Source organism: Oscarella lobularis, chromosome 7, assembly GCF_947507565.1.
Source record: "Oscarella lobularis chromosome 7, ooOscLobu1.1, whole genome shotgun sequence".
NCBI lineage: Eukaryota > Metazoa > Porifera > Homoscleromorpha > Homosclerophorida > Oscarellidae > Oscarella > Oscarella lobularis.
Window position 1 is genome coordinate 2080209 of NC_089181.1, and position 11598 is coordinate 2091806.

At 47.4% G+C, this 11598-nt stretch overlaps 3 protein-coding genes across 7 annotated transcripts; all 3 read left to right on the top strand.

The window, feature by feature from the left end:
- Positions 1–225: 225 nt before the first annotated feature.
- On the top strand, positions 226–5788 carry LOC136189148 (uncharacterized). 5 transcript variants are annotated; one of them, XM_065976999.1, is made up of 21 exons: positions 226–1405; positions 1451–1547; positions 1602–1648; positions 1710–1841; positions 1892–2027; positions 2093–2179; positions 2233–2370; positions 2433–2680; positions 2740–3731; positions 3787–3922; positions 3987–4073; positions 4129–4260; positions 4311–4525; positions 4572–4617; positions 4690–4802; positions 4857–4959; positions 5009–5055; positions 5118–5240; positions 5294–5429; positions 5493–5587; positions 5648–5788. In XM_065976999.1, exons 1-9 carry the CDS (start codon positions 1368–1370, stop codon positions 2879–2881), a joined length of 1065 nt encoding a protein of 354 aa, XP_065833071.1. In that variant the 5' UTR covers positions 226–1367; the 3' UTR covers positions 2882–3731; positions 3787–3922; positions 3987–4073; positions 4129–4260; positions 4311–4525; positions 4572–4617; positions 4690–4802; positions 4857–4959; positions 5009–5055; positions 5118–5240; positions 5294–5429; positions 5493–5587; positions 5648–5788. The 5 variants fall into 5 exon arrangements, with proteins under 5 accessions (XP_065833071.1, XP_065833069.1, XP_065833073.1 ...); XM_065976997.1 differs by having other exon boundaries at positions 4572–4802; XM_065977001.1 differs by having other exon boundaries at positions 226–723; positions 797–1405; positions 4311–4802.
- A 129-nt stretch (positions 5789–5917) lies between these two features.
- On the top strand, positions 5918–7685 carry LOC136189151 (uncharacterized). Its single transcript, XM_065977007.1, has 9 exons — positions 5918–6054; positions 6114–6186; positions 6241–6287; positions 6346–6480; positions 6543–6678; positions 6745–6831; positions 6884–7018; positions 7081–7331; positions 7385–7685. Exons 1-9 carry the CDS (start codon positions 6014–6016, stop codon positions 7524–7526), a joined length of 1047 nt encoding a protein of 348 aa, XP_065833079.1. The 5' UTR covers positions 5918–6013; the 3' UTR covers positions 7527–7685.
- LOC136189141 (uncharacterized) lies at positions 7635–11582 on the top strand. Its single transcript, XM_065976988.1, has 19 exons — positions 7635–7718; positions 8077–8142; positions 8190–8266; positions 8324–8422; positions 8474–8585; positions 8642–8787; positions 8841–9060; positions 9115–9432; positions 9481–9860; positions 9914–10095; positions 10149–10185; positions 10239–10394; positions 10442–10506; positions 10559–10655; positions 10728–10775; positions 10825–10917; positions 10974–11087; positions 11138–11223; positions 11274–11582. Exons 1-19 carry the CDS (start codon positions 7661–7663, stop codon positions 11446–11448), a joined length of 2529 nt encoding a protein of 842 aa, XP_065833060.1. The 5' UTR covers positions 7635–7660; the 3' UTR covers positions 11449–11582.
- Positions 11583–11598: the final 16 nt, after the last annotated feature.

Below are 11598 nucleotides of genomic sequence, written 5' to 3' on the forward strand. Positions count from 1 at the left end.
GTACTCTAACGAAGTGTTTAGTCGACCTCGGCCTAACTTCGAAGCGTTTGTATTAGGCAGATGCTATGCCAAATCTAACCAACGGCACATTCGTTGCTTCTCTGCTAGTAATTGAACCTGCGCCAAGTTTTTGACGCGTCTGCAAGTGTAAGCGTCTCCTGTGTGGGAGACGCGCGCGCTAAGAAGGTTACGGCTTGTCGCCCTGTCGCCCTGAGTGTCGCCCTGGGGCTTGTCGTCACTATGCACCACCCAAAGGCGAAGCCCAATTTTACATTTTCCGATTTGGACCCTTTCACGTCTCGATGACATGATACAAGCCGTGCAGATAAACGAGTCCTTAGAATAGACAACGGAGTCTTCCAGAAACACGTGGACGGTTACCTGCAAATCGCACGAAGAATTGTAGAGCCGGAAAGATATTGCAAGCACTTTTAGGATTTCTACAAGATCTGAATAGAATTTTCGAAAGGTGAATACGATGCCGGACGAAAGGAGCTGTTTGCGTTGAGTCTGCCGCCAGCGCTATGAGCGCACTTTCCGGATGTGTTCTTCTGGCAATAGATCAGACCAAATACGCATATTTGCAGTTACCGCTTCACCACGGCGGGAAGTTGGATGATACACCTTCAGGCGTTCGTTGTATGTGAGAAACTAGCTATTATTATGTACCATTTGTATCAACATTTGCTGTAACCGAAGTAGGCAAGTGCAAATATTTCCAGTGTAAGCTGATAATGCCCGCTTTCTTTTGCGTCTGATTTTTTAAATTGGGTAGATCCTATTTTTTATTCTTTAGGCGGTGTATGCCAATGTTGAATAACGCAGCAGATGGATTTTTATTTGAGATGCACTTGCTGAACATGACAAAGGATGGGCAACCGGATATGACGAAAGCGAGGCCACCAAGATCACAAAGTTTCGCTAAGCAAACGTCTACTAATCATTCGTTCCGGTTTTACAAATCTCACGCGACTTTCCCTGCGACTTTCCGGACGTCTGAAGGATGTACTAGTCTACGGAGACACGTACGAGGCCTCCGTCGTTTATAATGACTGTTTTTTACCGTACGGCGGGAAATACGGTTTGTCCACACGCTACGGTGACCCCCAGCCGAAAGTAAATACCGGGACTGCTCTCTTTTCCTTTGTCGGCATAGCGACAGCGAACAATGGGCGTGTCTGGGAAGGAATCGCGGCCTGAGAAAGGACCAAGTCTGTTATAGTACCGTGGCATGCATCACTCCTTGACGTTGTCACCGGAATTTCATTCAATTGGGAGGCAATTAGCAAATATAACAACGGATCGGAATATAACAACGGAGCTGGGTGAGCTTGTATCACTTCGCTCTTCAGCACCTTGGAAATCAGATGATGCTCGCTTCACTACTTTCCGCTCTTCTTTTAACGTACACGGCATACAGAACTTTCTTTCTTTCTGATTTGGGCTTTAGGTTGTCAGCACTGGCAATGAATGTGCCTTCAACGGATAAACCTGACGCTGGGGCTCTTCGAGGCGTTTCTCCAACTCTTTGCAGCGCAAGCGTCAAGGCTCGTTGTTATTTCTTTACCTACCTAGAGTTTCCAGTAATCCGTTGCCAGTAGGGCGGTGCTGTGCTCGCAGGGTTGTGCAGTCGTCGGGGAGACCTTCGGTAAAAGATTAGTAATCGTGACAAGTGTTGGTACTGTATATTGACGTCGTATGCACATTAGGTGCGGCATAAAGAGCGGACATTATGAATACTGTAATGGAAATTCGTGGCTTACAATGTGTCCCTGCCGTCCTGAAGAGAAACAGCTAGTGTCTTCAGCAAATTCAATTGGCACCCGACAGAATCCAGGAAGGTATTCAGTTTCTGGAAGACAATCGCTATCGTACTAATCGGTTTCTCTAGATCGTGCAACGAAATCCTTTTGGGAGGCGGCTCTCACGGTGACGGCGTGTACTGGGTCACTCCGGCGGATTCGCTGCCCTATGCTGTCTATTGTGATATGACGACAGCTGGAGGCGGTTGGACGCTTGTCGTTAAAGTACGGAAGTCGTCCGTCTTTATAATCAATTTGAAAGTAAAGGAACTCTTTGTGTCTACGAACAGGTGAAAGGCAACGATCACATAATGAACAGACTCAACACGGCCCAGTGGAGAGACGGACGTTTGATTGGTCACCCAACTACGCTTTTGGTGTGTAAAAACACTTGACTGTATTGATTGTTTTCGTAGCCTCTCGTTTTCAGGACGAAAATGCTATGGGAGTGGCGTATACAAACATGCCTTTTCACGACGTTATGATTCGAGCTCTTCAAGACGGGGAAAACAAACACGTGGCTTGGAGGCATTCCGTAAAACACGAAAGCATACAGAAAATTGTACAGGTACAATTAATCAAGTGATGGTCACTGTGCTGGTATCAACTTGTGCCTAAAACTCGATGTAGAACTGCGAAACAATGAACGACGGTTACAAAATTTCCGGCGACATCAGTTCTTTAAGTTTCAACGGCGATCCCAATTATCACAAACCCTGCACCGAATTAGTTTACGGTTTTTTGGGAGGCGCCTGGAAGGGAGTGTCCCCAACCGTAGCAGGATGTTCAACAGGTAGATCAACTTACATGGGAGTAGTTGTCGGTGCTTTCTTGGACCCACCTTCCGGAGATCGAACTCGTGTTGGCCAAAGCAAAAAGTACGATTTATAGAGTTTAGTCTGCTTAGAATGCTTAGTTAATTGGACTGCAACTTTAGCTGCATATCGGTGTTTGGAATGGGATCTGGCTATTACAAGCTGCAGACTACAGATGACAAATACGCTTTAAACGCTCATTGGTGGTCAAAAGGCAATGACGTCACCCACAACTGGAATACTCATGCTTTGTTTGTGAGGTAAGGATAAACCGTCAAACGTACTCTCTAATTGTGACATGTACTGGTTGTGCTTTGAGTCATTGTCAGTGTATGTGTGCTCTTGTCTCGGCTGTCTCTGCTGTCTAGTTGAAGATTGATGTATTCTTACGAAGTGTCCTTGGAACGTTTTGTACCCGCAAGCGTTTGGAGTCAACTTATGCGGCAGATGCTTCAATTTGGCATTCTTGACCTAATATAATTCCTTGTCAAACTTGCTGCATCTAGATAAACGAGTCCCTAAATAGACAACCGAGAAACACGTGACAGTCAAAATCTCACGAAGAAGTGTAGAGCCTAGAGATGGAAAGATCTTGTAAGGATTTTTACAAAATCTGAATGGAATTTTTGAAAGGGGACGAAGGGCCAGCGCTAGCTGTGAGCACACTTTCCGGATGTGACAATATTTTGTATCAGTTACCGCTTCACTACGGTGGGAAGTTGGATGATCACACCGGTAAGCGGCGCCGCCAATAAACCGGCACTGTTCTTTTTTCGTGTTTCAGGAAAATGGGCGCCGAGGCACGTAGAGTCGGCCCCACAGCAGGACAAGTGACCACTTTCCGGATGTCTAAAGGATGTGTGGAGTCGATTTTGTATACACAATCAAGGTGTTCCTATGATGGCAATCTTTTTACCGTTTTTTACCACACGGTTTGGCCACACGCTACGGTAAAGTGATCCGCCGCCAGCCGAAAGTAAATCCCGCGACTCTTCTCATTGTGGACCGTGAGAAATAGGGGAAATTTGTGGCTTACAATGTGTCCCTGCCGTTCCGAAGAGAAACAGCTAGTGTCTTCGGCGAATTCAATTGGCACCCGACAGAATCCAGGAAGGTATTCAGTTTCTGGAAGACAACGAATTGCTGTCCTACTAATCGGTTTTCTCTAGATCGTGCAACGAAATCCTTTTGGGAGGCGGCTCGCACGGCGACGGTGTTTACTGGGTCACTCCGGCGGGTTCACTGCCCTATGCTGTCTATTGCGATATGACGACAGCTGGAGGCGGTTGGACGCTTGTCGTTAAAGTACGGAAGTCGTCCGTCTTGTAATCAATTTGAAAGTAAAGGAACTCTTTGTTTCTACGAACAGGTGAAAGGCACCGATCACATAATGAACAGACTCAACACGGCCCAGTAGAGAGACGGACGTTTGATCGGTCACCCAACTACGCTTTTGGTGTGTAAAAACACTTGGGACTGTATTGATTGTTTTTGTAGCCTCTCGTTTTCAGGACGAAAATGCTATGGGAGTAGCGTATACAAACATGCCTTTTCACGACGTTATGATTCGAGCTCTTCAAGACGGGGATGAGAAACACGTGGCTTGGAGACATCCCAAGAAACACGAAAGCATGCAGAAAATTGTACAGGTACAATTAAAGCATAAAGCGTCGTACGATTTCTCTTTTTACAGAATTCCACCAGCTACGGAAGGGAAAGGAAGTGGCTGAAGTAATAAATCCCGACAGTCTGGAAGTAAACTCCGACTGTCTGGAAGTAAACCGACACTGTTCCTCTAGACGATTTGGCGTTTCTTACTGATCATCGAGGCACGTGCAAGGAAAGAACACCGACTTGCGGACCCCCAAAAGACCTTGAGACTCGCTTCTTCTGAGGAAGTGATTAGAGGTCAGGCGACAATGCATGACGCGTCGTACGATTTCTGCTTTTATAGGAATTAACCAAATGCAAAGGGAAATGAACTGCATGCATGGAACGAAGTAAATCCCGGCATCGTTTCCACAATTCGATCATCGTCCACCGGTCCACGTCCGCGTTTTTTTCCTAATTAGCACACAGTCGACAATATAACTGCGGTCGGAGCTGGCTGAGCCAGTATCACTTCACTCTTGGCATCTTGGAAATCAGACGATGTTTGCTTCACTGATTGCTACTCTTTTTTAACGTACCTCTAGCATACGGAGTACAGAACTGTCTTTATTTCTCTTCTTTGCTTTAGGTCTTTGACACTGGCAATGAATGCGGCTGCTGCTGATAAGTCTGAAGCGGGTGCATCGGCTTCCCAAAGCGTTTCTCCGACTCTTTGCAGCTCAAGCGTCGAGGCTCGTTCTTATTATTTGAGACCTAACATTTAGTCATCTTTGCCAGTAGGGCGGTGCTGTGCTAGCAGGGCAGTGCAGTCGCCGAGGAAACCTTCGGTAAAAGAATAGTACATTGTAATCCAGGCAACTGTTGGCATGCTCGATGTCGTATGCGTTAGCTGCGGCATAAAGAGTGGACATTACGAATACTGCAATGGAAATTCGTGGCTTGAAATGTGTCCTTGCCGTCCTGAAGAGAAAGAGGAACGGAATTCGATTGGCACCCGGCAGAATCCAGGAAGGTACGGTACCTCCGTTTTTTTAATGAAATCGCGATGCTGATCGAGCTCTCTAGATCGTGCAATGAAATCTTTTTGGGAGGCGGCTCGCGCGGTGACGGTGTGTACTGGGTCACTCCGGCAGGATCGCTTCCCTATGCTGTCTACTGTGACATGACGACAGCTGGAGGTGGTTGGGCGCTTGTCGTCAAGGTGCGGCAGTCGTCTTCATAGCTAATTAATTTGAAAGTAAAAGAAGTCTGCGTCTTTCAATAGGTGAAAGGCAATGATCACATAATGAACAGACTCAACATAGCCAGCTTCCATCATAGCCTGCAGCCGAGCTTCTGGTTGCAAACGAGAACAACCTGGTAAGGAATATACATGGAAGGTAATTTAATGGCCTTCTTATGAGAGACGTCGTCTGAAAGATCTAGTACTAGAAGATTATGATGAAGGATCGCTTCTTCGGAGTTCCGACGTCTAACTCACTGAGATTCCGTGAGGCAAAGCAAGAAGTGGCGTACTGTTTTTGCAGGCCTTCAAGGAGGTCACAGCCTGAGGAAGTCCCGACATTTTTCTCCTAGCTGTTCTGTGTGTGGGCGGCCTCCATTTGCACCGGAACTTCCGCGTTTTTTCCCCTAATTGTAAGTATAATAGCGTTAGGCAAAAAAGCGAGCCGCACGTCTGTGGCGCACCACGGCAGATGTCATTTAACTTAATTCTGGGTCAAACCCAACGGACAACGCAGTCGCTGTTCCCCTGCTCTCGTGTTGACATCACCTAGTCTTGTGACGATGACGAACGTCTTTTTTGCCGCCTTGTCAGTTGGCTTTTAGTAAGCTAATTAAAATTGTCTTGCGCTACGATTGTTTGATGCGTCTCTTCTTTTGCAAGTGTAAGCGTCTCCTCCATGGTGGTTGGATCAAAGCCAACTGTCTCGCCGACTCTTTGCAGTGCAAGTGTTGAAGTAAGGTTTGCAAGGCGCATAAAATATCTCGCACGATTTTGACTTTGATCATAGAAAGGCGGTGTGACGACAGGATCTTGCAGTAGTCGCGGTATCTTCCGGTAGACCAAAGTGCATGCATCCCTATAGTTATACGTTGTGACATTATTATCTGTTTAGGTGCGGAGTTAGAAGTGGGCATTATGAGTTCTGCAATGGAAAGTCGTGGCTTTCTATGTGTCCGTGTGCGACTTCCGTGTCTGAGTCCGTTGCGGGGGCAAAGAGTTCGCTTGGAACCCGAGGAAATCCCGGAAGGTAGAAACCGTAGAAGAAATAGTTTCTATTATTTAATTAACACTTTCATCATGTATGTCTAGGTCGTGCGACGAAATCTTCTTGGGCGGAGGCTCTCACGGCGACGGTGCATACTGGATCAGCCCGGAAGGCTCGCTGCCCTACGAAGTGTACTGCGACATGACGACGGCTGGCGGAGGATGGACTCTTGTTGCAAAGGTGAGGAATTGTTTTCATAGTTTGGTGAGGTCGGTCCTAGCTGCGACCTTTGCACTATGAAAACAGGTCAAGGGGAACAATCACATAATGAATCGACTTAATACTGCCCAATGGAGAGATGGTCGTCTGATTGGCTTCACCACTGCACTTTCGGTATGCGGGATAGAATGCAATCAGTACAGTATGTGATATGACCTTTTGTTAGGATGAAAATGCCTTGGGACTGGCCTATGGAAACTTGCCTTTTCGCGACGTTATGATTCGCTCAATTCGCAGCGGAGAGAATCACGTCGCTTGGCGTCATCCTTCTAGTTTTGACAGCATGCAGAAAATTGTTCAGGTGCTTGCAGAAAAAAATTAAGTTCGTTGCACTTTTAGTACTCGTTTTCTTCTATTTGTTAGAACTGTGAGCGTATCTACGACGGCGTAAAAATATCTGGTGACATCAGTCTTTTGGACTACAACGGCGATGCCAAGTATCACAATCCGTGCACCGAGCTCGTGTACGGCTTCATGGGAGGCGAAACGAACGGAGCCCTCACGCCGCTGGCTGGATGCACGGGAGAGACGACGTCGACTCACGTTGCGTCGGTGGTCGGTGCATTCATGCAACCCCCCTCAGGTGAACGAAGTCGCCCTGGTCAAAGTAACAGGTAAGCACTCGTTAACAACGTAGTGTAGTGGCAATAATTGCGTGCTTGTGCAGCTGCATAACATCTTTTGGACTTGGAAGCGGTTATCATAAATTATCATCTCAAGATGATAAATATGCCATCAATGCTCATTGGTGGGGAAAGGGCAATGACGTCTCACACAATTGGAATACCCACGCTCTGTTCTTGAGGTAAATGTACTTTTTGCAACTGTCTGCTGTTTGCTGAGCTGATCGTTTTGCACGTCTTATTTGTATTTGCACGAGCACGTGATTCCTCAGCGCATGTCTTAGGAACCCGGCTATTTCCGCTACCACAGGGGCGAAAGCATGGGAAAATGTTACGCTCTCCTTATTCTTCTCGTCGTCGAGTTGACTCTGACTTCAGGTACAGTACTGTAGATCGTCTCACCGCCTCTCCTTTGTTTCGGCGAAACAATTACAGCTTCTCGAGAGGTGTTATCACCCGTCCGCGCATCTGCTGAGGTTCCCCTCGCTCTCTACGCAGTTTCTAGAGTGTCTCGCTTTGCGCGAATCCTTAAGCTTGCAGTGAAATCGACGAAGTTCGAAACGCTTCCTCCCGCGAGAAGCCTGTCGAGCGAGCGGGCTTCCTCTTTCGTTTTGTCGCCTTCGCGAACTACTTCCGTAAAAAGCGATCCGGATTCGATGAAGGGCGGCCTCGCGACCCCGTCTTTACACCCACCACCCTTCAAAGACTTTTATCGGACAGCGTGTTTATTTATAAGGGTTCTCTTGTTGTCGCCGCGATTACCCTAATGGGTGCTGCGATCGTCACAACGCAGCGTGTCTCGGTATCGCCCTCACGATTTTATTCGTGCGCTCACGCGTAGTGTTCTAGACGCGGGCTGCTTTTTTCAGAGCAACCTTTCGAATTGCGGCGGCGTTCCGTTCGGCACGATGAAGATCGGAATGAGAGTGCGTTTGAATCGCACGACTCACTGTCTAGGCCTTTGTAGAGTCTACTTTGTGTAGACGACGTTCCGAAAATCGACGTCGTTGGACGTCTCGGGGTTGAAACTTCCCGCGAACGGTTCAGTCGAGTTCTTCGTTCCGAACGGCGCGGGGGAAAAGGTTGGCGCAGATACCGAAGCGAATTTCGACGCTTGACTCTCCATTTTACAGGGCATTTCGCTGGGCGGCGATGCGTGGATGTTGAATCTCGCCGTCAGTGTGGGAAATTTGTCGACGGAACGGAACTCCACAGTCGTGGAACTCAAGTCCGAGAATTCAAGCGGTATCGCAGGATAATGCGCGTCTCCTTTTTGCCTGCGCTAAGGAAACATTTTACAGAACGAGCCTGCTATCTGCTGATTGTGCGTAGCTATTTTGTGAATACTGCTGCTACTACTGCTACTGCTATTAATAGCAGCCTGAAGTTGCTGACAAGTAGTCCGTGTGGACAAACGGTACCATATGATGTATATCCTGGCATAACGGTATCTCTTCTCCATGTTTGACTGACTTAATGAAACGCTTTCCTTGTTGACAGAACTGGCCGATCGTGAGTCGGTCTCATTTCATTGTGACTTTGCTCTGGAGTAACAATATACTTTCCATCCGCGTCGCCGGGGAGAAGCCCGTGAATGCATACGTCAATTCGTCGATCCGGCTAGTGCGACTTGGCTTCCCACCGGAGTTGAACAGAACGTTGTACCAATCAGTAGGGAAGATTTCCGCGTTTCGTGCATACAAGTGCAGCAACTCAGAAAGTAGTAACAATTACTAAATAAGTCAGTATAAGAAAATTTTATCCTTTTTTTTAGTTACTGAGTGCGTCAAATGGCTTGAAAATCAGCCACCTTGTCAAATGATTCCTAGCACTTCGACTTCGAAATTCCAGCCAACGTCATCGTCGTCGTCGTCATCTCCGTCAACTTTTACTGGAACTCCTATGACGTTGTCTTCACCAGCAACGACAAATGAGTCTGCTGAGACTTCAAATACAGCTCTTCTTATTGGCATAGGAGTCGGAATAGGAGTTGCGTGCATTCTCTTGATTGTCATCATTATTCTCATTGTAGCGTGTTGGTGTTCACGCAGTGCAATGATGTCAGGCGCGTATCGTACGACGTCTTCGAGACGTAAGGACAGAGAATCTACCCTCTGCATCCTAATACAATGACTTATAGAAAAAAAACACGCAACAGCAAGAACCAGTCCGGATTACGCGGATCCGGATGATATAAGTCCAAGTCTCCCAATCCAAGGAAAAGACGGTTACCTCTCGGCAGTTCCGTCTCTGACACACATGCCACGCCAGCTCGTCAAAACCTCCTCCGGCGAATACGACTACACGTACGCCAGCCTTCGACGATCTCGAGACGGCAGCCTGAGCAGCTTGGGCCTTTCTCTCGTCGATCGTCCGCGAGCGGCGACCCCTTCACCGGATCCGGAAGGCGAGCTGCCTGACGTGTTTAAGGAAAAAGCTCAATACTGTTCAGAAAACGAGTCGGCTTATTCGAGTGACATTGGCAATGCTGGCGGCTATCTTCCGGCTCGTGTTCCCCCAGTAGGCCTGGTATCATTTACCCCAGTGTAGATACTGATCTTTTTCTCTCTCAGACTTACCACGAGTTGGAGACGGAATTGGATGATGGAACGTATGCGTCGCTTTCGCGTTCCGACAGCGAGACGTTTTGGATGCCCGGCGATTCGGTGGATGACCTGTACGCGCAATTCGAGGGCAAGCGTTTCCGCGTCATCAATCGCGAGAAAATTGGATTTCAAGAACAGATCGGAGCTGGGTAGGCGAGCTAGTCGATGTGTAGGCGGATTCTCGTACGTTTTGATTCTAAAGGGCGTTTGGGGACGTGGAGAAGGCGTTCTGGTTTGTGGTACGTAAATCTTCTCATATAAAAAGTCTTATTCTATACTCGGCTCTTCTCAGACGGAAGATAAGAGCTTGACTGTAGCGGTTAAGAAGATGGCTGAAGGCGCCAGCGACGAAGATCGAGTCAAATTTCTTCAAGAGGCCGCAATCATGGGACAATTCATACACAGGAACGTCGTCGCTCTCTGTGGAATTGTCCTGTCTTCAATTGAAGTTAGTTCGAAGGCGTTTCAATCGCAGTCATCAATGATTTGTTTTAGCCTTTGATTGTATTGGAATTTATGCCTAACGGAGATCTCAAAACCTATTTGCAGCATTTGAAAGAGTAAGTTTGATTAGTGACCCATTCGGGCTCACGCTAGTGCCGTGTGATGTAGCTCCGTCAGTCCGAAGACTCTGAACGAGTTGCTTGTCATGGCTCGTGACGTAGCAGCTGGAATGGAGTACCTGGCAAAGAAACAGTTCGTGCACAGAGTAAGCTTTGTTGTCATTTTTACGTGGTTTTGTGTGCCAAGTTTTTAAAATCTTATGCTTACCGGTACGCAGGACTTGGCCGCTCGCAATATCTTGTTAGATTGGAGAAAGACGTGCAAGGTAATTACGCGAATCGGTCAACTCTGCTTCTGGGAACGGCTCGTCCTAGATTGGAGACTTTGGGCTGGCGAGAGATTTGTCTAATGAAATGTACTATTTGACCCGGGGCAGCAGCATTCCTATTCGTTGGACAGCACCTGAGGCACGACGTGTTGCTATTTGAGTGACCCAATTCACGTGTGAAAGACACTTTTCTAGGCTGTGACGAAGCGTCGGTATTCTGCTGCCAGTGACGTCTGGAGCTATGGTATTGTGCTCTATGAAATGTGGTCACTGGGCGAAAGGCCATATGGCAGTTGGGGCAATAAAACGGTAGGGATTCTAGCTAGGGAGTACATGACTGTTGCATTTGTGCACCGTAGGTTATTGATTGGCTCACCGAAGGTCACCGTCTGGCTCCTCCACCTGCTTGTTCTCATCCTGTTTACTCTCTGATGATTCAGTGCTGGTATGCATGATGTGGAACGGTTGTTGGTATCTTACGCTGTGTCGTTTTAGGCATCCTGACCACCACTCTCGTCCGTCTTTTGAGGACATCGTGGTTCGCTTGTCTGAGCCGGATTCCTGTCTGTTGACAAATGCCAAAGAGATAGAGAAACCATCGGGCACTCTTGGGGGTCCTCTTGAAGAAAGTAAGCCAATGTATAAAGAGTTGCAGGCAACGTATTTGTGAGTTGCTGCAAGCGATTTGAAGCAGGGTTGGTTAGCTAAGAAACGGTTGCGTTTTTTCTTCGAATAAGTAGTTCTGTCAAGGTAATTAACGAGTTTCAAACTTCTCAATATGAATATTGATGATTCATTCATTCATTCATTCATTCATTAA